The 27,565-nt window shown below is 36.4% G+C and overlaps 1 protein-coding gene across 3 annotated transcripts in view; it reads right to left on the bottom strand.

The window, feature by feature from the left end:
- SEMA3A (semaphorin 3A) overlaps window positions 1–27,565 on the bottom strand; it is a 170,464-nt gene that overhangs the window by 8,691 nt on the left and 134,208 nt on the right. For all 3 annotated transcript variants that reach the window (XM_062631972.1, XM_062631971.1, XM_062631973.1), the window contains 6 exons: window positions 26,957–27,101; window positions 20,456–20,675; window positions 15,277–15,368; window positions 12,250–12,291; window positions 6,550–6,707; window positions 2,471–2,538 (listed from right to left, as the gene is read on the bottom strand). In XM_062631972.1, coding sequence (XP_062487956.1) covers window positions 2,471–2,538; window positions 6,550–6,707; window positions 12,250–12,291; window positions 15,277–15,368; window positions 20,456–20,675; window positions 26,957–27,101 — 725 coding nt within the window. The remainder of the gene's footprint in view (window positions 1–2,470; window positions 2,539–6,549; window positions 6,708–12,249; window positions 12,292–15,276; window positions 15,369–20,455; window positions 20,676–26,956; window positions 27,102–27,565) is intronic.

Below are 27,565 nucleotides of genomic sequence, written 5' to 3'. Positions count from 1 at the left end.
AATTCAGTTATTCTTTGAGCTTGCCCTAAGATAAATCACCTAAAAAAAAAAGTGCCTCTTTTTTTACAAATTCTTAAAAAAAAAACAAAAAAAAAAATCAATCCATTTCTTGATATCACTAATATGTTACGCATTAAAAAAAGAATTGGTCTTTAGTTGACATATAGGTGTCTGCCCTAGCATCTATGCAGCTAAGGATCCTCAGCTCCCTCTAATGTCGGTGTGTAGTAATTTAACACTATTTATAATTTGTATAAAAGGACAACTGAAAGAGCTACCTAAGAGTTATTAAAAGCACTACTGCTTCAGACTGATATTGAAGTAAGTTCCTGCAATTTCTTGAAATATACATTAAGAGGTCATCACTTTTTCTCATTTTTCCTAGTTCACATGGAGAATCGACTGGCAGTTGCTCCAAAAGAACGTGTAGAAAAGTAGTAAATGACTACTGGAGCTTATTTTTTGGCTATAGACAAACCCAATTCTTCATCTGTTGTCCAGGAAACCAATAGTCATAACAAACAAAAAACCTCAGCATAAACTGGCATAGGAAGTTTATGGGTCACGCAGCTGTCTGTACAATACATGATCATGTGTAAATGACAAGTAAATACAGAAAATTTTATAGATTTACAACTAAGGATTGATTTAGAGAAAATTTCACTCAAGAACAGTTTAAAACATTCCTTTAAGTATGTTGACAGTGCATCCTTAAAGTCTAGGACCTAGAACTGCATTCCCTCAGTATGTTGGAAGGTTACTGATTCCTCTAATCATCCTGTCTTCATTTCACTGGTAAGTAAAATTTCCAGTGATACCTTGTCTCATAATTGCTCTGCTCATTTTGACAAAGCTGTATGGAAGTTCCTTGTGATTGGGCTTTTAGCATGTAATAGCTTTTTCCTGACCTTGAGTTCTCATAATGGTTATCATGAAATAACTGTGGTGGATTACTCTCTTTCCTTTGGATAGAAGATATCTTTTCAGACAAATATGTTTACCAAATATGGGAAGATGCAAAAAACAAGTGTTTTGAAATCCTTTCCTTGTCTATGAAGATAAAGAACAGACCTACAGTTGTATAAAGCACAGCTAGCAAGGCCAGGAAACCATTAAAAAAAAAAACCAGCCACATGGTAGCTCATGAGTAAAATGTCCAGATAGTAAAAAGGTAAAGCTAAAATATGCTTCTGTTGGTAATAAAATCCACATTTAGTGCCTGATGAAATTTTCCTATTGGGGACTTGAACATATCATCTCAGCCCCAATGCATGCATGGTCTCATGCACACTGTATGAGCATTACTAGGTATCATGCAACTGGAAATTTGTGAATTTTCTGCTAGTCCACATTGACTAGTTAAAATCTAAACTAGTTTTACATTCATGAGTTCTCAAAACGTGATGACTACATATTGATCATTGTCTGTTCATGCACTGTTACAATCCTTTTACCCCTTTGAGTAGCTTGACCTGAGTTTGACAATCAAGAAGTAAAAGGAGAAGCTATAGTAATGTTAGGCTATGAGTTTCAAATGATTAAAAGGAAGACAAAAAAAACCTATTACTGAAAGTAGTAGTGAATCATAGCTGACACAAATGTACAACTTTGGACTATATATCATTCTTGCTATTACAAGGACTAGAAAGACACAAGGATTTTGAAATATCTCTATTTTTTTCAGCCACCTCTTCTTCATTTTTGCTGAAATATGTCCAGTGGTTTAACTGTTATTAGAAATGTACCACAAATGCAAGTAATCATTTTTTTTTCCAGCAGAGGGAAGCATTGCCTAAGTGTTCTCTTCACTTAGAGCAAAATGGACATTTTTCACTTTCTGAGTGAAGATCTTCTGACAAGTTTGGCAACAAATTAGAAACTGTAAGAAGTTAATTAGCCAAACATTCAAGAAAGGAAGATCTGGTCAATGCACTGTGAAAATTAAGCAGTCAACAAAAAACAAAACTAGAAGATGTCAAAGAAAATCCATGCTGAAAGCATATGGGACAGGCCTCCTACAAGGAATAGGTTGCTCTTAAGGGCTTCTAGTGTGGCTCCTACAACAAAGACCATTCCATATTTAGCCAAGGTACTTAATTATGTGTTTGATTATCATCCTATACAAACTATGTGAAGCAACGTGTACATACTTCTTGCTGTTCTGAAGGAGATGTGACTCTTTTCTGACATAATATGCCTAGCCTGATGGTATGCTATTATCAGGTGAGCAAAGAAGAAAAAAATAAAATGCTTAAACCTGTTAATCTGAGGAAAAACAAACAACACACTCCACCCTCCCACTCAGTGTTTACTGTCTGATCCAGGCCATTGTAAACAATTTAAATTGGGATAATGATGTATTATATTCATCTTTTGCAGATGTTCAAGATAATTTCACAGATCATTCATGTGCTTCCTACTTTATTTTGCACATACAAATAGTTGTACTTTAGTACTACCCATAACTCACCATGATGCTGCAGGTCTGAGCAGTGGGTAAGTGGGTCCCCATTTCGGATGTCTTGTCGTCTAGTACGTCTGTAAATAGCATAGTTGAAAACTGTTAGTTACCTCCTCAGTGGTCAGCATTCACATTTGCCATGACTAAAGAGCAACAAATGGAATATATATGAAATTACACAGGTCACAAGTGCACCTAAACAGCACTAGCAAGCAAATCATGTTGTTCCTCCTATATTCAATGCGTTATCACGGTTTGTAGAATCAGCCTTTACAATTGAAAGTAAATTCTTCAGAAACTGGTAAATGCATATCTCTTGCACTGAGCCTACAAAGTTTATTTTAACTATGTTGGCAATATTGATTACAAAATCATTACTTAATTCACAGATACAGGAACTAAAGGATCAAAGTATTAACAATACAGTTGAACATGCATCAATGCATCATTCATCAATCATGAAGAAACTAGAGCTTTTCTGCAAGCACAGAATAAGTATCATGACATCTTTTAGACAAATGTTAGGAAGGATGGCTTTGAAAAACATGTCAAAGTGCTGTATTTTCTACAAAATCTAAATTAAAATACATAGATCATTTCAGCCACTACATAGCTCACTGAAAATTTTCTGATAAAACCTTTTCTAAAACTTTTGCAAATAGCTTTGTCTTTAGAATAAACAGAATAGAACACTTGGATAGGAAGATTTTGAAATGTCATTTATTCCCTTTTGTAGCTTGAATCTGGATTCTAGTTTTTATTGTATGTCCATTTAACATAGTATATTCTTTCCCCACTTTGATTTCCACTGGCTCTTTTGGAAAACATATTGATCTGGGCCAAAAAAATGTTGTAATTAGCAGAAGGAAGCCTTTTAATACAGTATTACTTTGCATGTTTTATTGTCTCTTTGTCTGCTCCTATTTTTATTTAAATAGCTGTGACACAAAATTCAGCTGAGCCAGAGAAAAGCGTTTCATATTAAAAAAAAAAAAAAGACCAAGGCAAACAAAGATGTGTTTCAAGTGTGAGCACTTTACTTTTGGAATCGGAGAAAGCCTGAGGGCTTGCAAAATTGGAGGAGAACAAAGAGGATTAGGCTGCTGAACAATGCTGTGATTTCAGATTATGGTATCCAGCAACGGATATGCAAAAGTCAAGTAGCCTTGTAAAAACCACTATTGGTCACTCCCTTGTGACAACAACCCACATTTTTAAAAAGCCATTGTTCTGCAGCACAGAGATCATCTCTCTTCTGTTCACTAGCCCGATTTGCAGACTCACTAACAGCCCAGCATCAGCACATACTGAGAGTTCTCACAGAGGCCCCCTCAACTACACAGCATACTCCTCTTGGCTGAAAGATTTTAATCGTACTTTTTTTCTACTGAAAAGTACTGAAAAGTTAAACCCGAAATCAGTTATGTGAAGTATGGCAACAGGGTTTTTTTAAAGCAAAAAAAAAAGTCAGAATGTGCATTTTAAGACATATTTCTGAATAAAACATTATTAAAATTATGTATTAGGGTATCTTAGCATGCTTCAGAACAAGGGAATCTGCTGTTAATTGATGCATGATTAAAAAATGTACTAATCCTAATTTCACATATCATCTTCACATTACCAATGAATAAAAATAGACCCAAGACATAAGAAAACATAAAACTTTGTTACTCCTTCCTAAATTTTGAAACACAGCATATTTATAGGATATCATTTGTAGAAAAGATGTGCAAAGACTCATACTACTGTCAATGGAGTTTGGAAGAGATGTTTAGTTAGAATCTCAGGAAAATGTCGCATATTTCACCATTGTATCAACACAGTGATTTATGAAATATGAACCAGAACACATCTGCATGGGGTAAAGTTAAGTGGTCACACTACAGGAGCTCTGAACTGTCATTTAGGCTTGTAAAATACACAAAGAAAGAAAAGTAAATTAAAATCATAACTCATAAAATCTCCTTTTTTAAAAAAGAAGGGGGAAAAATAAAAAGCAAAACCCCAGAACCAACTATTAGTAAAGCATCTGTGCAATTGCCTCAGGACTCAACTTTCTCAATATTTCTGGAGCCTAAAATTACAAGGATTCATTATTAGGAAAATGTTGACATTTAAGCTGTTTCCAGTAATGCTGATTTTGTCATAGATGCATTCAAACCTGCCTTCAGGCAGTGGGCACAGCAGGTATCAGGTAAACAGAGGATCTTCTCCCCCAGTACGAGACCTTTTTTCTGCTGTTGCCGAGGGTAAAATGGGGTTCTCTAAGGAGGGGCATCAGCTTTTTCTGAGCATGTTGTCAGGATCCCAGCCTTTTTCTTTCACAGCGGCCTCAAGATGTGTAAATTCTGCACCCCAAGATTTTCCTGGAATTGTGCAACCCAGTTGAGTCCTAGTAACCCTGCCCCTTAATGCCTGTAAGAAGAGGGCCCAGTCCCTTTACCCATGATAGCAACACTGAGCTCCTCTGCTACTCAATAGGTTGCAGAGATGGATAAGGAAAAGACAGAGAGCCCTATTTCTTCTGTCAGTGTAAGTGATGAATGGCAGGATGATGTGCTCTATGGGTCTTGAGATGGGCTGGGACCAGGAATGGGTGCTAGTGAATGCTGAGAGGATGAAGTTAGGAGGTAAAGATTAGATGGGAAGTAGCAGAGAAGAGTGATTCTGTGATTCCTGACCTTACCGTCTCCTTCGACTCAAGAGGCAGTACTTAAACATATTGACTTCTAACCCTTAAAACATTCAGACAAAATCAATCTCTTAGACTCTCCTTTTGTTTGCCCTCCTCGCCTCCAGAAAAACTGCCGTGGTCCCACTACAAATCTGAATTTAGCCCATGCAGCTGAGAAAATCTGACCAGCTCTTCTTTTGGGATGGGTTTAGTTTCTCCTTTTTAATTCTTTTCTAAAGAATTTCTCAAAAGCTTGTCTCAGATTAACTCTGCTTCCGGGTGCAAAAATAGAACCTGATGTTCCATAAGCAACTTTTTCTTTTGTCTACAGTATTTGTTTAGGATACATTGTAATGCAAACCTTGAAATTTTAATCCCCTCCATCTGAAAAGTCTGCGACAAAAAATGCTACTTCCCACCCTTTACCACAATTCGTCTCCTGCAGCAACCAATCCAAATCTGGAATTTGGAGTCCTGACATTCTCAACTAAGTATTTGCTACCATTAATTTTATGTATATAAACCCTTACGTATACAAACCCTTGGATTCCTTGTTTCTTCATAAGTGGAAGATGTTTGGCACATTTGATTTTATGTGAATACTTCTTTATAATTTTAGCCAATTTATGATGGGAAACACATTACATTAATGTCTGTTCTGATTTGCAAGTGAGTATCCATCTATTCAGTTATTCCTAATTTCTACTTCAGTAGCTAAGAGCTGTTCAGTAATCACCTTATATACTCTGAGATAAAGAATTTTGGAGATAAGGGCAGGCAAAGAAAATATTAATTGAAATCTTCAAATCAGGTAAATAGGACTTCTATAGTTTTTTATTACAATTATATTTTTCACTTATGCAGTCTTACCTTAACCTTTGCACTGCAAAGTCTGAGTGCAGAGTGAATCTAAAATAGCAGTTGTTCTAATCTTGCAGCACTTAGACACACATCAACAAGTTATACTTTTGAATAATAACAATAATGTCACGTACCACTAGAAAAATAACCTTCCACTCATGTCCTAACACTTTATAAGTATTTCCTTTGAATTAGAATTCATGAAAATGCAGGATAATTTACTTGAGCTATCAGTCCTAGTGTTAGAGAAAATTATTTTTTTCTTTCTGCTGTTTATTACTGAATACAAAGTCATGAATCCATTTCAGAGACGACTCCCTTCTGAATGTTTTCTTACAACAGCTTTTTAAACCAACCCAAGAAGTAGTAGTGTTCTCTTTAAATCAACCAAGACTTCATATTGTTTGTATCTCCCACAATTATGTTTTCTTTGGAAAAGAAAGAGCTCCAGTTAACCGTCCCATGAAAAATCTCCAAAGCCCTCTGGTCATATTGAGACCATCAGTTAAAACAAATAGCAAACCATGCAGACATCCGAAAGGGTTCCTACCTCTTAGCAGTGGGGAAGTAACGTGAGCAAGATGAACCATCCCAGGCACAGTAAGGGTCTCTCGCAAGGCAACACTCAGCACATGCTTTTCCATACACATCACAGCGGTGTAAAGGAAGCTGTGAAACTCCAGTGGCTGAGCCAATGTAGAGCTGTTGCTGTTATAAAAATTTAAAAAAATTAAAAAATTAAAAAATTAATAATTGCAAATTACCAGCTTTTTCGTAGAAAAGCATAAAAAAATTAGATGTTAGGACCATTTCAGTTACAATAAAGGATCACGATCCTGACATACACTAAACGAATAAGAGAATCATCCACAGGATAAAAGAAAATAAATAGAAAAAAGCTGATTTTTGTATGAAGCTCTTGGTAGCTTCTCCAAACAACAGCAAACAGTAAAGTACTCTTTCATTTTTTCTTTTGTATTCAGATCCCTGCCTTAGAAAAGCACTACAATCAGTGACAGAACACAATGGAGAATATGCTTTTGAATTTAAAGAAAAATAACTTTAACATAAATTTCCTATATGTGACTTTGATTTGTGTGAGAAAACTGAAGTAAATTATGTCAGACTGATGCTAAGATATTTCAGCTTAGAAGTGCTGCCACGCATGCACTTCATTGCATGTCTGGCAATTGTGATGCTTTATACTCTTTTCTATAGGTCAAATACTCTAATTGAAGCTTAACTTTGACCAGGGGAAATGGCTTAATTTATTTTTTATTAAAATGTGGTGAGAGGAAGATGTAGCTCAAATGCAGAGAGAAGCCATGAAGTAAATAAAAAAACATACATGCAAAATGAACTACAGCTTTGTATGCCATCACAACAGATTATCTTCTTTCTCTCAATTTCCTCTCTGATACCAAATTCACGTGGTCCATTGGAGAAGCTGGTTTTCAAAGGGACATAAGGAAACTGAACTACTGATCTCACATGGAAGCCCAAACAGAGATATTTCAGCTTGGCACTAATTCACAAAGAAAACAAGTGTGAGTGTAGTAAGTAAATATTTAGTTCCCTCTGAGAGGCAACAATTGGGAAAACAATATAAATAAACAAAAATTAAATGGCATAATCCATCTGTTTTGGAACCACTGACACCCTGCTATCAAAATCTTACACTTTGTCACACAGCACCCATGGTGGAGTAATTCGTACATTTCTTTTTATGGTCCCAATCCAAGCAGTCCCAACAGGAAAAATACACATTTGTATTTGTTTTCCTTTCTTGAAAAACATGGTGTGAAAATAGGATTTCAAGAAATATTATCAAAATTCTTAATCTTCTGCACTGTGATGATCCAGAGGTACTATTTCCAAGGAATTCAGGGATGGAAGTTGGCTGAGCTCACCTCCCTACTAGAAACGATGAGCACTGGATAGCAGGAGACAGCAAAACCAAAAACACTTATAAAAGGTGTTGGGTTTACTTCTTTCAGAGACAAAAGTTTGCAATTTATACAGACGCATGAATTTAACAGAGATGTCCCATGCATTTACGTAAACACCAGTATTTTCTCAAGGAAAATATGACAAAGACAGTACCCAAAGGAGAATTTACTGGTAAATTAAAAACTAAGTCCTTTCTAAGCAGCTGCTTCCATCTATTACAGTGCCATAGCTTGGTTGTAAACCCACATTCCCTGGGCAAAAATCTCTGACCACACAGAGCTCTACACAAAGCCTTGATTGTACATACCAGTCCCCAGATAGTATTGTATCCTTGAGAAGCAGATGACAGGCAGCAGACATGATAAGCTGATTCTCTCTAACTTAAGTCACTTAATCAAGTACCCAGCTTAGGGGTACGTTCTGCAGTAAAAATGAGCAACAATTCAAATCTTAGATGACCTGACCATTTCTCAAGGGATGCCTTTTCTCTTTATTGATTATGGAAGCAGTGTAGGTTAAATGAGAGCTTCAGTTAAGTATCTTAAATGTCCAGATGGTATCGATCTGAGCCCTATGTAATTGGGGCATTAATATCTCTATAGGCATGTAGCAATGTGTGGTGCAGCTAATATAAAAATCAACCCAGAGAAAGCACGTGGGAAAATAAAGAAGAATTGTGAAAGGGTTTCCTACATACCTTTGTAACCAATTTAATTTTGTCAAAAAAAGCCTCCCTGATTTCTAATAAATGTCTTTAGAATTAAAGAATGACCAGAAACACACAAGGAAAAAAAAAACTGTGAGGCCAAAATAGGGTTACTTCAAGACTCTGTTCCTTGTAGATAGGTTCATAAAGTTCAGTCAGTGAACTACAGCATGAGTTTCAGGTGCTGCACGGCCTGAAGGCTGCTGCCCTCTTTGCTGCTCTTCTGATCCCAGTTTTAGACTCCAGCTGGTGATCGTTATTGCCGACACTAATAATATATGAATCCAGGCAGTATGAAATTCAGAAAACAGTAACAGAATGATTTGCATCAAAGACTTTACTTTGCCATACAGTCAAAATGCCTGTTGTGCAAACAGTCTTTCTCAAGAGGTTGTTAGTTTAATACATCAGCTGATTATCAGATCAAAGCGGAGTGTGTGTGTGGGAAAGCTGTCCTTTAAAAAGTCTTGCAGAAGTATCAGAACTCCAGAAAAGCTGTGGGAGAGGAGACTAATGTTTTAAGCAACCCAGTGGTTTCTGTTTGCTCCATGGTGCTGCCCAAAATGGAGCCTTTCTCTAGAAGTCAAAGAGATAAACAAAATTTTCCATTTGGAATTGAAAAAAAAAAGAGAGAGATGAAAAATGTACCGCTTAAAAAGAAAAATATCAGAATTTTAAATGGAATTTTAGGGAGCATAAGATTCAAATCCTGTTTAACTTAATTTTATGTCTTGAAAAGTAACTGATGCAGAATAGTTCAGGGGGCTGTTTAAGTGACAAATCAATCTGAGCTGGTCCTTTGTATATGCTCACTATGGACAGAAATGGCCATCTCTGAATAAAATTCAGTACTTTGTGAAAAATACTGTAGAAGTAGTCAGGAAGGCTTTTCTGAAGGTCTCTGCCTTGCCTTTGAGAATCTTATGGAGGAACTAAAAAAGCTCTTCATAGCACTTCACTAATCAAGAATCTGGCCTGTATCAGCCAAGGACCTCCTAGTTTTCCACCCCCCCTCAGCTTTCCAGAAATCCAATAGCTTTTTGAAAAAGAGGATCACAGTCCTGACCTTGAGAAAGAGATAAGAGTTTCCTCAAAAAGAAGTCACTTTGAAAGCCAGGCCTGACCCTTGCTTGCTTCGGTACTTTTAAACCATGGACCCCCACTTGACAGGCTCAGGACTGAATGGTAGCCAGGTGCTCCTGGCAAGCCTGACTCACTCAGAACTGTGAATTTAGGCAGCTGCAGGGTGTTACGGTGGCTCTGGGATGCTGTCCTCTGAAGGTCTGTTTCTATTGCTAACCATGCATAAATTGTTTAAGTGATAAGGTTACACAAGCCTAGAACTCTGAACACAATTAGGAGGAATATAATTCCTGTGAGTTAAAGGCAGTAGAATTGAGAAAGACTGCATCGAGGCTTAGTCTTGCACATAAAGCCTAGATTTCCTTGCTCAAAGTCACTCTCACTCAAAGGTCAAATTCTCACACAGTTTTATATAATTTAAAACTTAAGCTAAGTCCCACTCCTGAAGAATTTTTAGATTTTGGTATTTAAGATGAAGCGTCATTTCTAACATATCGCATTGGCACAATGGCAAAATAGGTACCTCTGAATAACCAGCATAGTAGAACATTCAAAAACGAAGAGAAACTCCCAGTACCATTAAAGAATTGTTAGTGAAAAAAACCAAATGAAGTGATTGCTTTAAAGTTATTCAGTAGGACATGCTGGTTTTACTGTTTGTATTTCATCCTCCTGCTTTCTAAAATGCATAGAATTATCATACTGTTTATATGAAAAAAGCCCTACTTATCAGAACACAATGAGTAAAGTGTTTGCATTATAAAACTACAGTATTTTAAAATCAGAAATATAAAATGGAAACATGTTGCCATATACTTATTTGATACAGAGACAGTGCCAAAAGCTTGTCATAATGTATCATGATTCTGTCATTTTTAGCCTAAGGCTGGTTGAATTTTCATGAGCTTAACTCTGCCTGAATATCTTGTGTTTTCTGCTCTTTTTTAGCTTTAGACAATTTTAGCAGTATAAATTTGTTTTCAAAAGATACAAGGAAAATTGTCATCTCTCCTGAATAACTAATGCTGCTTTAAAGAAGTTGCGTGAAAATGCATAGTCCATTATTAAATATGACTGGCTGTTTTAAGGGAATGCACTTATAAAAATAATCCAAAGCAGAGCATTTTGGTATGATGTGAACATATATACATCTTGACAGGCTTGTTTTTAAATATCCCAGTATTCAACAATACATGTTTTTGTCCTGCCATTTTTGTTGCTTCAGGTGGTAAACTGTGTTAGAAAAGTGTCCCAAAACAAAATGTTTTCTGTCAAATACATGAATGTTTTCAGACAATTTTTCTAAACACAGTGGTTTCTGAGTTAAATATGCAGCATTTCAAACCTAATATTGGGCTCTGTCTGTTACAAATTAATTCAACTTCTGTTTAATAATGTATAGCATGAGGTAGAAGAATTAACTAAACCTTATTTACAACATACACAATTTTTAGTGCCCCAGTCCTCAAAGTAATACCAAATCTCTTCTTTACTGGCAACAAATTTAATGATGAAATTAATGAGTGTCAACAAGTCGCCTGTATTTGCTGAATTAGGCTCTAAATCAGCACAAATATGAAAAAGGATGCCAAAGTTTTATTGTGTTAAACTTGACACTAAATTTTATGTCTAAGACTTCTGAGACAGGAATTGACAGTGGCTGGAATCCCTCTACCTAATTCTAGGCAGAACTGGAAGATAGGCCCCTAATACCCACTTCACTCCTGGACTGCAACTCACTGTTCTTTGCATGCCTACATAACTCAACAGCTGCTTCACAAACAAGTCTAAGAATAATTGCTTATAATTGCTCAGAAATCACTTTTACCGTAAATCTGACAAAACTGCACTTCCATCCATCAAGAAGTCCAGTTCATTTTTGTTATGACCTAGTCTACAATGAAGGCTATAATACATTTATTTCAGAAGTTAGTTACTAGTGCACTCAACAGAAAGTAGGAAATATAAATTCTGGAGTCAGGAACCCCTATCTTAACCATGTCACTGATGGAAAGACCATGGAAAATCTGGACTAAATCAGATCTACCCTCATTGTTAAAGTTGAATGGTGAACCCAGAGGAATGTAACAGGCATAGGACAAAAGACAGGAGAACATCTCATTTCCAGTCTTTGCTTCCACTATCTGCATTTTGTACGAGACTATTGATACAAAGACCAGAATTAGTCCCATTAAAACAAGGGACCAATTCTGGCCACTCCTGAACAATTTTTCTGTCATGAGAACATTCCATAATGTGGAACTTATTTTTTTAATCAAGAGCATCCAGACAGCTGGTTAGTTTGTGTTTAGTTTCCACCTTACCAGTAAGTAACATGAACGAGACTTTTTCTGCATGTCACATTTTCCTGAGAAACTAGTGATGTTTATGTAAAGGGATGTGATGCTGCTGCTGTAATTAATATGTCTCTACTCACTGCCAAGTTACTGTCTCTAAAAGACAGAGACCAATAAATATTTAAAAGTGATTTAAAGTTTGTGCACATAGTACCTGTTTTGTGGAAATCTTCATTGCTGAAATAACAGTGGGTTCCTAGGGGGAAATGAAAAAAAAAGAGTTAAAATATAAAATGAGCTTTATAAACATAACAATTCTGCTAGAATGCTATTTGCCTAACCTAGAAACTGAAATTAAACTAGACACTCCTTAGTAACAGTGTTTCTTCTTGTCTTTGGCAGTGGAATATTTTCTAGCTCTAAGTGAATTAGTATGCATGTACATATCCAGGTGCATCTTTGATTGCTTTGTTGATTGTGGACAGACCATTTTCCATGATTATTACAGTTTCACTATGACTATTTTGTTACTAATTTTACATCTTGAAATTAATTGCTACACTTTGTATTAAAACTACATTTAAAGAACCTGCCAGGTAACATGAAATCAATAGTGGTTGTAACAAAATACATAGATACTATATATTAAAAGTGGTAAAACTGAAATAAGCAACACGTTTTAACCATATCAAGGTGAAAAACCCACTTGTACAAAATTTTATTCATCAGAGCAAGCCTTTGTCCCAAGTATAATCCTATTGACTGGACCACACCATTCACGTACCAGGAAGTTACTTGTATTTGCAGAGCACAAAACCAAAGCAGGCAAGAGGTTATTTGCACCCTCGAACACCCATTATTTAATCAACCAAATGGGTCACTAGGAGAGTTATTGTTCTCTGAGCTAAGTCTACACTTAATTATTTTAGCACGCAGCTGTCAAACCAGTACCTACTTTCTTATATGAGAAGCTGTAGGAAATATTTAACAAAATGCGTATATTTAGATTTGATTAAAGGACTGTTACACCCTTTAGTCCCAGCTGCTTGAATGGATTTTAATCCTGAGAGTAAAAGTGGCATAATTCGGTTACAAAGTGTGCATGTCAACACTGTATGAACTTTATCTAAAAATCTGCTATTAATCCCACACATCATACTTTTGGTTATGTACATTAATAAAGTCCTTATTAATCTTTTACACTTGTGTAGCTTTCAGCTTGCTTATCCTGAGAGAATTTGATATGGGTCAGTGGATGTTAAGCATGTGGACTTGCCTTTACAAATGAGTTAATAGAACTTATATTAGAAAGCATCAATTAAGTGTAACATTTGAAGGAAAATTGAACTCACTTGTTTGCTCAGCTGTTCAGAGAAATATGGCACAAATGGGGTTAAAATAGGCATTTGTTATCAATGTAACCAATATGGAAGACTGTTTTGTGGAATTATAAAGGTATTGTATTCAGCACATTGCAGTTTAAGCATCAAAACACATTGTTCATGATGCACATAAACACTTTAGTAAATAAGGAAAATTTACATTTGCTTAAGGTACATGTAAAATCTGTTGCAAATTCCCTATTGAAAGATCCATGTCTTATGCACACAAATGCTGCTTATTCCACTGAAGTATATTAATGCCCTCTTTAAGGCTTAAATACATGCCAAAGAAGATAAATGAGCATTCAAGTAAATCAGAACACCAAAATCTTTTTGTGTAATGAATAAATACACATGTAAAGTAAAATACCAGATTTGAGTTTGTCATTAACCATGCTACTTCTGTAAAGGCTTTCTGAAATAAAACTTTCACTCCATTTATTTTCTTTCTTTCACTTTTAGACTTCTCTGATCTCCTTTAGCTTGGCAATTCTACTTGATTGAGGGAAGAGACTCATACATTACCAACAACTGCCAAATTATCCTGCATTAATGTAATAACTTTTGAATATATAAGAAAAGAAACAAAGCTGGGAGCCACAAATTATTTGTCTCATTATCTCCTCATAGTTTCTACTTTATTTTTCTGTTAAAAAAACAACAAAAAGCCCTAAACCCAGCAACAATCAGGAAGAAAAAAAACGACATTTCTGTCCTCAAACCCCCCATGGTTTGCAGAAACAGATACCTATTTTTCAGTGGTATCTGGCACCCAAACCAGTGTTTTCTGTATGAGATTGATGTCAGTTAAGGCAAGACTGCCCATAATAAAAATAATATTGAAAATAATAATAAAAAGATATACAAGCTCTGTTTAGATATGTTGTGTCTGTTCAGAAACTAAGGGTCAAGGAATGGCAAATGAGTGTGATGAGGACATGGTGGCTGGGCCCCTGGGGCAGGCTGGAGGCAAAGTCCTGGTCAGAACATCTAGAGTGAGACCACAGGACATGGGACCATCCAAGCATGCAAGAATTGTCTTCACACTGTCAGATTAACCTCATACTCCCAGCTAGGTATCAACCCCCCAAAAGCCTGGAGCCTGTGAAATGGTGCCATAAAACGGCAAAAAAAAGTAACGCGGGGAATATAAATTATTCGTTGTTGTGTACAAAAAAACAAGAGATCCCTGGGTTCTGTCTGGAAAGTGTTTGAAAGGTTTACTCAGCCTCGACTTGCAGGAGTGCCTATGGGATGCCTTATTTTTTAGGTGGCTCAGACAGGAAAAATGGAAGAGATTGATTTTCACAAAAAAGGTACTAAAGATTAGGGGGTGTTTATAGTGTCTTGTGTCAAACCATGAAAATGAGACCCTAAAGCCATGGAAACACAAACCCTGTGTTTCCCAGATTATTAGGCATAAGAAATATGTGCAGATCACTGTTTTTCTTAAATTATCTTCCTAGTTACATTATGCTCATAGTCTGAATAGTGTTAAAGAGTTGATGCAACTATGAAATTTATGTATTGCATAACCCTGGGAGAAAACAGACAGGCATTATTCCCAGACTTGCACAGATACATATTTAACTACAGCATGTAACAGCTCTAAGATTCAGAGATACTAATTTACTTCTAAAATCACAAAACAAGAGCCCAGAATGCTATGTCTTTTATCATTAAACTCCAGCTAGCACTGGAAGTTTCAAGGTTTATTTTGACTAGTGCCTGGCTCTCTAAATGACAAGCTAATTAGAGGAGTATGCCAGGCTATTCCTTGGCTAGACTGCAAGAAGTTTAGTTTGCAGCTGTCCACAGAGAAATCTATAACCTGACACTTGAAATTGAGCTGCACTTACCCGAAAGACTGTCATTTCTTCCAGCAAGACTTCTTCTAATTCATGCCAAGTCTCCTTAGGAATTGAAACCACTTTAAGAACTGTTCCAACATCTTGAGAAGAAAAGAAGAAAAAAGAAACCAAAAGTTTTCAGGTGCTTAAGATGCATACCTCAGTTTCAGAGGAGCCAGAGTTCCTTGTAGCATGTAATTAATTTATGTTATCAAGATTGTGAAGCTGCATAGCTGCAAGTAATTGTTCACAATGCGAACTGCTATTTAAAATAACCTAGAAAAACGCTGTATTTCAGCACGCCATTTCACTGAAGTCTTTCAACTATCAAAATGCAGCAAAGAAGATAAACACTTCTATAGTTATTAAAGAATGAAAAGGACTGAAATACCATTTAACTGACAATATAAAATGACAGATGTTTCAGTCATTTAACTAAGGAAAGAAATGCACTAAATTTACACAGGCATGTTTTACTGTCCATTTTGAATATGATGTTTGTCATTCTTAAAATGCACGAGGATGCTGTCAGAAGGCTCAGTATGGATATAGAAACATCTGGACAAATGTTGTTAGACAGATGAAGCTGTTAGATCTCTTAAGTACATGAGATCTTCCCCGTGTCAAACAAAGTGCCAAAGATGTATAAGCCCCTTAAGGCATCTATATTTCTCTCTCTGTTAGATAATGGTCTTTGCTGAGGAGTAAAAAGCAATATAACTTGTACCTTCTGTTTAGAAATAAATGTGTGCCAGCATTTTAATTTTATAACCATTTACATTCTTGGAGTTTTGCAATTGGCTTTAACACTAACAAGACCAACGTTTGAAATTCCAGAGCTGCAGCCTTTGGTTTTATGAACATGGCTGATATATAAAACCATCTCTGTTTTACAGCTTCTGCATCTGTGATTTATTTGTTTGTTTCCATGAATAGAAATTTCAGGGAAGAAGAACAAAACAAAAAAAAAAAGGAAAAATTTCTAGGCTTGTACACATCACTCCAGACTCTCTGAAATGGAAACACTCTGCATGTGACTTTTCTTTTTAGCCATCCAAGTGTAGTGCACGTAAATCTATCATAGGAATAACAACTATGTCCCTGAAGACTTTTCAAGTTGCACATTCTACAGTAGGAAAATATAAGGCATTTTAAATGAATAAAATTCTCAACATAACAGAACTATGAACGTCAACATTCTCAAAACAACACTGATTACACAAAATCAGAACATATTTTGTGCATATACACATTCATGTATTATTTGAACCTTCTGACTAAAAAGATGACAACGCACCACTTCTGTATTGAAAATGTGAATAAAATCTATTGTTTTCATGAGAAAATTCTCGTATTTCAACTTAATTACATGAATTTTGACTAAAATATTCTAGAAATCCTAGAATATCATGTAGAACTGAGATTTTTCATTTTCCTACCTGCTCTTCTTTAAGCAGATATTGGTTTCTTAGTACATACTTTTGAAAGTTTAGAAATAGGTTTTTTCCTCATGAAATATGTACCTCACTGCTTTCTTTCATTAGTCACAAATTCATTCACAGATTCTTTTTAAAAGGAAAAAAAAATTTTTCTAAAAAAACATAAAGAAAAAAAAACTTTTTATCTAGGTTGCTACATGTACAACCTCAACTAGTAAATTATACCAGATAAGTGTTCTTGGAAGTGGTTTTCATTATGGTTACTGCTACTAACTGAATATACTTAATTCAACGAATATTGAGACCAATACTGAGCAAATGCAATATAAACTTTAAACCAAGATGAAAAAAAAAATCCACATTTCTACAACAGAGTAATTCAGAACAACAGATAATTTAACATTAGTTATATTTGTAATTAAATGGATGAGTTCATTTCCTTAGTTATCCTGGTAATTTGATGACTGTGGTTTTGAGGAAAATGCATGCTATGGGTAAAAGAAGAGAACTGTTATCGAATAAATATAACAGCATAGCAATGTGTCGTGATTTGTTCTCTGTTGAACTATGCCCTTAGACACAACGCAGCAAATGCATTGAAAATTCCTGAAATAAAAGGGGATTTTTGATAAAACAGCACAAGGGAAACTGTGGAGCCTGATCACAGCCTCATCAGACTTAAGCTCCCTACATAGTGTTGTTTCAACAAAAGGTCTGACTTTGAAGTGGATCCTGAAACAATTACAGTTCCTTGATGCTCAAGAAAGCCTCTGAGGTCAAAGATACACTGTGTTAATCACTACAGCGACTATGGTCAGGCCACAGGTACCAAAGTGGGGCTTTATCTGAGTTCTAGATCAATTTTTACAGAGTAGTATTTCAAACAATTTCACACAAATGGAATCGGGCTTCTCCTTTAGGATCAATAGGCTCTGCTCAGTAAGATAAGATTACCATTATTAATTTGCTTTACTGACAGATGTACCTTGACTGTGCCAAATGATCCCAAACATCAGACACTCAGGATATGCATTAAGTGCATATCTTAAATCCTGTTTTTTTCCGGATACAATTTCAAGCATGCTGATATGATTTTATTTCCATTGTGAAACACACTGGTACAATCACAGTGGAAAAGAAACTGCTCAACTAAAGGTTTCACCCACAGGAAAGGAAAATGTGACCACACTGCATGGCTATTAATTATGTTGTGTTCAATTATCATCAGTCATTCAATGGAAAGGAGAAAAAAAAAATGTTCCTTCAACATAGTGAAGTTCAGCAGCATGTGGGAATAATGTAGATTGGTGCAAAAGCCATGAGAAAATACAGAGAAATATATCTAATCTGATGGGACAGACCTGCACAGAAAAATCTAGTCATACCCCAGAGGGCTTAACTCTGGTTCTGTCGTAGGCTCAGATCATCAAGTGGGAAACTGGACTGTAACTAGAGTCACTAATCTGCTCCCCCACTTGTTCTTTGCTTGGGGAATATGTAATACACGCTGATTGTGTATCTGTTTCTGGTTCCTTTGACTTTGACCAGCCAGCTCAGTGCAGCTTTCTGGCAGAAGGCAGGCAGGGCCTCAGTTCTGCCCCTTTTCCTTTCCCATGCATGGAAGATGCCCCTTTCTCATTCTGAAAGCTGCAATGAAGATAGTGAGCTCAGGGGAGCACAGAGCATCTTTTGTGCTCCTGCTCTAAGCATAAGTGTTGTAGTGCCTATTCTTGTTCCATGAGAGTATGAGCTCCTGCTGCAAAGGGAACAGTTTCTATGTACAAAAGTAATATGTCAAGAAATAATAACACACACTTACAAAGCTGGAGTTTTGGTGCTGAAATCTCCTTTGGCAAGTGCACGCAATAATCTTTCAATAATTTTCTTACATTTCCTGGGCACAACTATTAGCAATGTTGGATAGGTTCCAGAGCAGTTACCACACACCTGAATATTAGTGGTTACGCGAATTTAAGTGAGTGCCTAAATTCCCAGCTCAGTGGTAAGAGCTAAGTATCACTGAAGCTCTTTCATAGGGACAGCTTGCCTTACTAATTTAGATGAGAAACACTATACATAATGATATCTAAAAGCTATAGACCAGGTTTAAGCAAGTCTTCCTGTACTGTCCTAAACCAGACAGGAACTTCTGCATAACTGTTCACCTTAATCCAATAGAGGTCTTGAAGAAAGTACAGTGAATCTCTCTCTGGAAGTACTTATCTCATTCCCTTGCAGAAACCAATGCATCTTAGACTGAATGCCTGACTTTGCTAAGATAAGCGCCATCTCTTGTGCTCAAGAAATCAGGTCCTTATGTTTGTTCAGCATCATACTCTGGACACTGAAGGGCTTTTCCCCTCACATTGCAGACAAGGAGATTATTGCCATTATTTTTTTTTCTTCAGGGCTGAAGCAAGTCATAGAAGACTTGTTGAAAGGCACAAAACATTCAATTGTAGACAGCACTGAAGTCTCCAATGTGTGATGGAAAATATATATGTTATGTAAAAAAAATCATATGAAACTACTTTTCAATGTTTTATGGAAGAACACATTGTAGCACCAGTATCTAATAACTCAGTTCACAGTTTAAAGAGCTGGAATGACTTCTGGACAGCTGCATTTCCTGCAGTAAATGTTCTGAATTGCTATGCATGCACTGTGTTTGGTACACAAAGTTTCGTCAGCTCTCAGTTTAGTCATAATATAATTCAGGCATCAACATGAAAGATTCCTTGCAATTTATTGCTTTGGAAATCTGACCCCAGGTCTAGAGTACCAGAACTATACTTAAAGAAAGCAAAAAAAATTGGAGTGTTATAAGACAGACAGACAGACATATATTTGGTCCAAAGCTGAAGAGACAGTGGGGTTTTGGTTTGGTTTGTTTTGACTTCATGATGCCAATGTCTAATTACTAGCATTTATGTTCAATAGAAATTTTAAGTACTTTTATTCCATAAACTGCAACACCAGCCAACTAATGGAGAATCTTCAAACGTGAAGAAGCAGATGACCAGCTGCTAATCGGCATAGTCTGAGGCCACTAAAACTATTCTGAAGCCACTGTATGCCAGCTGATTTCTGGTCACTATTATTACTCATTATTACCTTTCTGGAACAAAATGTCTTTTCTGAGTGCATATTTCCACTTTATAAAATGTCCAATCTGTGTGATTCTGCAAATGCTTTGGAAAGGATGTCATGTTTCTATTTGAATATCAGTGCTTCTTAAAACATTTTGTGTGTGCCAGTTATCTTCATCTTAAGTAAAATGATGCACTCTTCTGGCATAAGAGCTGGGCATCTTAAGGCAATACCTGAAATACTTGAAAGGTACACAAGACATTTCCCGTACCTGGCTGCTTGCCTCATTTGTGTTAATATTCTCGTGCTGCACTTCAAAATGGGTACCTCAAAAGACTCGTTTTAATACAAAATTATAATTAATGAGGCAAGATATTTCTAATAAAATTCCCTAATAACAGTAGCTGAAAAGAGAGTGGTTTGATCTTAATCCAGTTGGCAAAGCTCCTAAAGAATTGAGCTATGCAGGCCACAGCCTGAACCTGTAACAGTTAATAAGACCTCCCCACATGCACAGTTTTGAATCTCACCCCAAATTTCCATAGGTATACAACATTCTGCCTGTGTTCTGTACTTCAGAGTATTTTTCAGAAATTTTATGTGCTCTATGTGTCCATAATGACTGGAGGAGCATACAGTGTAGATTCAAGACTTCTCACCTGTGCCAATGAACATAACATCATATTGGCCATCTTCTGCATCTACTCTATCTACTACTATCTGTGTGAACTGGTAATCCACATCTGTTTTGATCATGATTGGACGGTTGTTGATGGGGAGTACCGGGTTGTACATGGCTGGATGACTTCTTGCAAATGTTATAACTTCATCAGGAAGGTCCTTGGTGGAATCAAAGCCTCCAAATGTTTTACTAGGGCACTGAAAATAAAAAAGGAAATATTTTTCATTTTCACTAGAAACATATTAGAAATCAGTTTCATTACAAACATCCCAACTAATGCAGTCTACAATCAAATATGAAAGGGCATCTAAATGTGCCATGACTGACAGCAAAAGTTTATTCTGTCAATAAAAGTATCATTTTTTTTTCATTTGGATTTAAATCAATATAATTAACACAATGTAAATTATCCTTATACATAATTTTTCTTACTACTATGCAGTGCAAAACAATTTTCAGTCATTTACTGATTAGTATTAGTCTTTAACTGGCAGTAGGAAGAAATCCTGAAATATCTAAAATTATTCAACATAAGACATGCAATTTCAATATTTAGTTATGCATACAACACAAAATTAATCAATTATGCCACCATCTTATTTCAAAGTATTGCTTTCAGAAGTTGACTGGAAGTCAATTCCTATCTGAGGAATCAAATCCTTTAATGCTGGGACAATTCCTTGTTCTACTGACTTCTCAAACTCCTGCTTGTCTCAACAAGCCTGTGTCAGCCATGTAAACCAAATAACATAGAACCATAGAATACTAGGTTGGAAGGGACCTCAAGGGTCATCTGGTCCAACCTTTCATGGATCCTGTTAACATTAAATCAAATTGAATGAGTCATACCCTAAATATACATCCTTTGTCTCCACTGGTTCTAAAGAAAGCCTACTGTAAACATTGCTGATGATACTGTCCATGTGAACAATTAGGTGAGAGGAGTCTTGCTAAAGAACTGAAATACCTCCTCACTGTTGTGTAATGCACAACATCCCTGCGGAATGAATCTGGTCCCCATGAAGTAATACAGTAAAAAGTGCCTTTGCTCTTCACATTTTGCTCATATTCTCCCAATGTCAGCAAACAATAGAGGCTGAAAAGGGAAGAAGAGGTGAGACCACAGCTTTGGTAGCCACAAGAGTATTCTTCCATTTTCACCTAGGACGTTTCCCTCAGAGACTTGAGGACTGTGGCTAATTGCCACCATTTTCCCACATCTCTTCTGTAGAACAGGTGTTTCTTGAACAGGTAGAAGTTACTTTAACATAGGTATTTCCTCCAGGCTGAGGAAGTTGGGGCTGTTCAGCCTGGAGAAGAGAAGGCTGTGTGGAGACCTCATAGCAGCCTTCCAGTATCTGAAGGGGGCCTATAGGGATGCTGGGGAGGGACTCTTCATTAGAGACTGTAGTGATAGGACAAGGGGTAACGGGTTAAAACTTAAACAGGGGAAGTTTAGATTGGATATAAGGAGGAAATTCTTTCCTGTTAGGGTGGTGAGGCACTGGAATAGGTTGCCCAGGGAGGCTGTGAGTGCTCCATCCCTGGCAGTGTTCAAGACCAGGCTGGACGAGGCCTTGGGTGATATGTTTTAGCGTAAGGTGTCCCTGCCAGGGGGCAGGGGGGTTGGAACTAGATGGTCTTAAGACCTTTTCCAACCCTAAATATTCTATGATTCTATGATTAGCAGTGTGTTAGTAACATTGACTATATGAAGAAAATGAGCTACAATGTCATTAAATCACTAGTTCAGAGATACTCAGGAAAGAACTTGGTGTACCACACACCTAATTTGTTCATATACCTATTGAAGACATGTAAAACTCTGAAACCCAGTTGACAATATGTTGTGGCTTTTGAACCTGAAATATAGACAGCTGGTGTTAAAATGACCTAGATAATTTGCCCTTTATATCCATGTATACAGTATCTTCCAATTAAATTAAAAACCTAGAGGACAACATCTTATTAACCAAGAATCCAGACCTTGCAGGATGCTCAGCAGAAGAAATCAATTGTCTTTGCTATCACCTTGATCCAAATATTAATAATTCATCAGAAATGAAATTAAAAAATCAATGTTGTCAAAAGGAGTAGTTGTTATGCTCAGCAAAGGGATGCTTCCAGCATGGACATATAAAGTGTAAATTCTCCCTTTTTGGCATATTTGTTAGTAAGCAAATTTGCGCATTCTTTTCCATTACATGGTACGGAAAGGAGTAAGGGAGGGAAGGAGAATATTTGATTACTGCATGTGGAGCAGACTAAGCGAAAAGCAAGTCAGTTATCTACTTTATTGTGACAACATTTTCCAGCCTTTTTATTATTCTATGTTCTTACTCTTTTGTACAGAAATATTACAAAGAGAAAAGCAGACAGACTATTTATAAAAATTGGGCAAACTTTGTATGTCTAAAAACTTGTTTAAAATTTTACACTTCAATTTGAAGTTTGCTTTACATCTTGATTAATTTTCTAACTAATTACTTAGATTAATCAGATAATGGTTAATTAAATAACGCATATAAAGTGTTTTAAGTATAATAATCACTACACAAGAACTAAGTATTGTTAATTGCAGCTGGACAAACATTAAAAAAAAGGATTAAATGAATATTCATTTCAATTTTTAGTAAATGAATTTCAGCTGTGTTTCAATTGCTTGAATATTTACTTTCTGGCTTATTAAAACAAAGGCTTTTACTTGCTGCAAGGTTGACCAAGATATATTTTATGCAGAAAAATCATAAAACTAGAATTAGTGTCATAATTCTGTGTTTAAATTATAATCCCAATTTTGAGACCAGATTACTCCTTGGATCCCCTGTTTTTCTGAGAATAATAAAAAAAAAATATATAGCAACTTTGTGTCTTTACCTCTTCAGTTTAAATTGCATTGCCTGGACTAGGCTATGGCTCAGATTCATCCCACCCCACTTTAGGAAACTGAGTAAGATGAAATCAAACTCCCTCTCCTTTCAGTTGAGTGAAATGAGCACCATCAGTAGGTGAGATTTAGCCCATCAATAGTCCAAATTGCTTGCAGAGGAATCTCAACTCACGTGAACCATACAGAATCACAGAATCATTAAGGTTGGAAGGGACCACTAAAGGTTGTGAAGTCAGAGAACAGAGTGGAACAGAGTGGAGAGGGTCAAAGCAGAACAGAACTCACCAGACCAGATGAGATGAAACGAGCCAAGACAAAATAAGATGAGCCTAGACAAGAGCAGACTAGGCTAGACTGGACTAGTTGTCCTGAAGAGGACAGTGCTGCCATGTTTACTCATTTTACAACCACAAAACCAGGAAATACAACAAAGATATCATCCTTGGTGCTAATGAAAGGCCTGGTTTTGGTATCAGTGGGTCTAGGTCAAGCTAACAGACAAGGTGCTTCATCAGAACTCACACTTATATACCTCATCAATCCCATTGGTAGCAAAGAAATGAATAGAAAATTTTCAGGTGCCAAAAGACAGGCATAAATATAAATATCCTGAAAAGGTCCAGAGAAATAAGCTTGATCCTGTATTCAAGTAGAGTCAAAGAACTCTTGCATTTAACATCCACCCACTTCGAATTCTTCATCTCCAGTATGCTGTCAGGGTTTTGATCAGTCAGGAGGAGGTAACTATGCTATTCCCTCATTGGCCTATTAGGGAATTCAACATAGGCCAATAGCTACCATTTGGTAGGAACAGAAAGTTCTTTGCTCATAATTGAAGATAGACTCCTGTTACCATGAAGCAGAGAAAGCCTGAGCTCTGTAGCTGAATTCACAGAAAGTCAGATACAAATTCAGGATGAAATCCTCTCTCTTCTCCCAAATATTGCTAAAAGGTTAAAAAAAAAAAAAAAAAGCAACCCAGGCAAACAAACAGCAACAACAAAAAAACACACAACAAAAACAAAACAACTGAAAAAAAAACCAACCCCAACCCAAACAAACAAACTCCAAGTCCCATGGATCTTAAAGGAAAAATCCTGGCAACTTCTTTGCTAAATGTGAAGCTGATGTAGAATTGTGTACAAAGTTTTCTGACTTGTCAAAAGAACCATTAATTTTCCTGTTTCTTTACTCATACTGGGCAAGTCACCAGATGCTCAAGAAGTTTACTGGCTCCTCACCTATTAAATTCTTCAGATAATTCAGCACTGCTTAACTGCAGTACGATCTGGAACTGATTCACTGTAAGAAGCTCAGGTTTTGTTTTCCCTTTCCTCATTTCTTGGAAAAGGAAGCCACAAGTCTGACATCTAAAGGAGCTTAAAAATCTTTTTAACTTTATTCTCAACGGGATTTCAAAGCCATTGAAAATGTATCCAAATTTTTAGAAAAAAGGTCTCATTTTAAAATTCAATTTTATACTACTGGTTAGGATCTTAGCAACTGTGTGGAAAAAAATCCATCTTTTTCAAAATGGTGTACACCAGGATTAAGTCACTGGTGGTGGTCTAGAAGAACCTGATGACCTCAGCCTCTCTTTAATTAACATCAGTTACATTGGCATGCCCTCTTGCACTACATGATGTGACTGCAGGGCTACATAGAATAGTATAGTTAGGGACCACATTTGCACTTAGGCACGAAAAATGTCACAATGAAATATGACCATCTTTGCACTTTTTTGTGATGTTAGTATGTTATGGTGAAATTATAAGCATAAAATCCATTCTGAGAGGGTGGCAAGACAAAAAGTACATGTAACTTGACTGCATTTCCCTACTTCAGCAAAATATGTGCTGGCTTAGGTCACTCAGTCGTTTAGGGACTAGATTTGAGTCCCAGCTTTTCTGCTAGTTCTCAGAAATTTCCCATTCTGTACTTTCCCCATTTGGATTTCAGTTCAAGACCGTCAGACAAGTCTTGAGATAACCCAGAGCTTCTGAAGCAGGCAGAGCTGTGTTGCCATCCTCTAGGGCAAGTATTTGAGTTGTGAAGTCAGAATTTCAGTAACAGAGTTGCGTCTAATCTCTGCTGAAGAATGAATGTAACAGAGCCACTGCATAGCAGTCAGTTACCTCAGTCTCTTTCCATAACAGAAATATGTAACATTCTTCTTTGTCTGTAGTTTTACATAGTATCTATTATTTGCTTTTTGTCTGGAAAGGTAAATCAATACTGGAATCAAAGAGAAATATAAATAAACAGAATAATAAACACTAATTTATTCAGTCAGACTGAAAAGATGATGATATTAGCTCTACAAACAATACAAAAAATTCTACCCATTCACATTTTCCATTGGGATGTAAACCAATGCAACTTATAAATAAACTGCTGACATATCAGCATTAACTACAGTAACTAAAAAGAAGAAGTTCAGCATCAAATGAGAAATGAAACCTCTCTTATGCTGCAGAGCTTGTATTTTAACTCTGGAAAAAAGTCAGGAAACCCTTTAGCAGTTGTCGGAGGGAGTGAGGAGCAATCTGGCTGCCAGGGAGACACTGTTTTCTTCTACTTAAGAAATCATTCTCATTTGGCTGAGCATATACATTCTCTAACTGTTGGAGATCAGGTTGAAAGAACAATTTCAAAACATACCAACAAAAGTGGAAAACCCAATGATTTAAAAGAAGGGTTCTAAATTATTCCTAGGGTGTTTTTTGTTTTTTTTTTTTGTGTGGTTTCTATTTATGGAGTTCTTTTAAAAAAGTATTATAAGCATATATTTTTTGCATTTACATCCTTATATGTATATATGTGTATATATATATTTAATCTTCAGCAATCCTATTTAAAAACTTAAATGGGCCAAGCTGACTTATACTAGTTAAGGAGCTACCCCAATGCATACAATTAATGCTTTTTTTCATAGATACCCCATCTTCTTAGCCTACTGCTAATTTCAGAGGCTGTGAAACATTTCTAAAATGTGATATTATTTGGGAATTGTAAATATGGATGTCTTAGATACACTGATATTTTAGTCTTTCACAAACTAGAAACAAGAAAAATGGGTAGAAGCACAGATTTCCTAAAGTGACAGTGGAAATTAGAAATTACTGTAGTCACTCTGTCATCCATTGCAGAAATATCTGTCTTACTGCACTAGATTTAATGTCAAGAGCAATTGAAAATTTCTTAACAGCCAGGCAGATGCTCTGTTTTCTGTTCATTCTCACTAAGAATGGCTTAGCAAATATTTGGAACAAATTCCAAGGAAAGGATAATGCAGAGTAATTTATTAAACATATGACTTTCAGTAATGTTCTCCAGCCATTGCATAAACTTCTGTTGAAGTTGTTAATATGAATGCCAAAACTGAAATCCAAATGAAGTTGTTATTGCAGTTTCATACTTAACAGGAAAATCAATACATTTTGGATCTGGAGGAACTGTTGGCTTTCCGTTCTGCCACCCTACCCACTTCATCATCTTTTTCAGTTTCTTTCATTGATCTCAGCTCAAGGACCATAAAACGTATAATGTTTCTCCTTTTGAGACTGTTGTATTTGTTAGGGTACTTACAGTTCCTGGTCGTGGATATGGCACTCGCCCTTGGTAGGGAACCCACTGGTAGTTTGGACCATCTCGGTGGGCGTAGGGACCAAGAAATACTCTCCTGACATCAGTCATGCTGTACATACACACAGCTGACCCCTTGAAGATATTACTAAGAATAAGGGAAGAAGAAATCAAATCAGGTTCTTTGAATTATCAGCTGGTTTAATCGAGTGGAAGACACATGGGAATAGCAGCTTGTTTGCTTCCTAATTTACTGCATGTGCTGGTTATCAAAACTTTGACATGCTCTCAGAGCAATCCTAACTCACCTTCTGTGAAGGTTCAGCATAACTGATACAATCTCTCAGACATTTTCCAAAGTAGATGGCTGCTATTCCATTCTTTAAAACATATTGTCGCCAGAAGGGCAAACTCCCAATTTCAGTAAAATTCAACAGGGCTGTCCCAAGAGGACTATTCAGTTCTTTCCTACACTTCACATTTTTTCACTTGTCTTAGCAGTCTCTTCCATCATTTGGGCAGCACACACAAACTTCAGTGTTGTTTCTTACCTTGAGGTTTCTTACAGAAGACAGTAAGGAGTTGTAAATCTCTCTCTTCCATGCCTGGTTA

Source organism: Pezoporus occidentalis, unplaced genomic scaffold (genome assembly GCF_034315485.1).
Source record: "Pezoporus occidentalis ecotype Australia unplaced genomic scaffold, CSIRO_AGI_Poc_V1 ctg38, whole genome shotgun sequence".
NCBI classification, from domain to species: Eukaryota; Metazoa; Chordata; class Aves; order Psittaciformes; family Psittacidae; genus Pezoporus; species Pezoporus occidentalis.
Note: the sequence above shows the minus strand (reverse complement) of the source record. Positions and strands in the feature narration are given on the sequence as shown.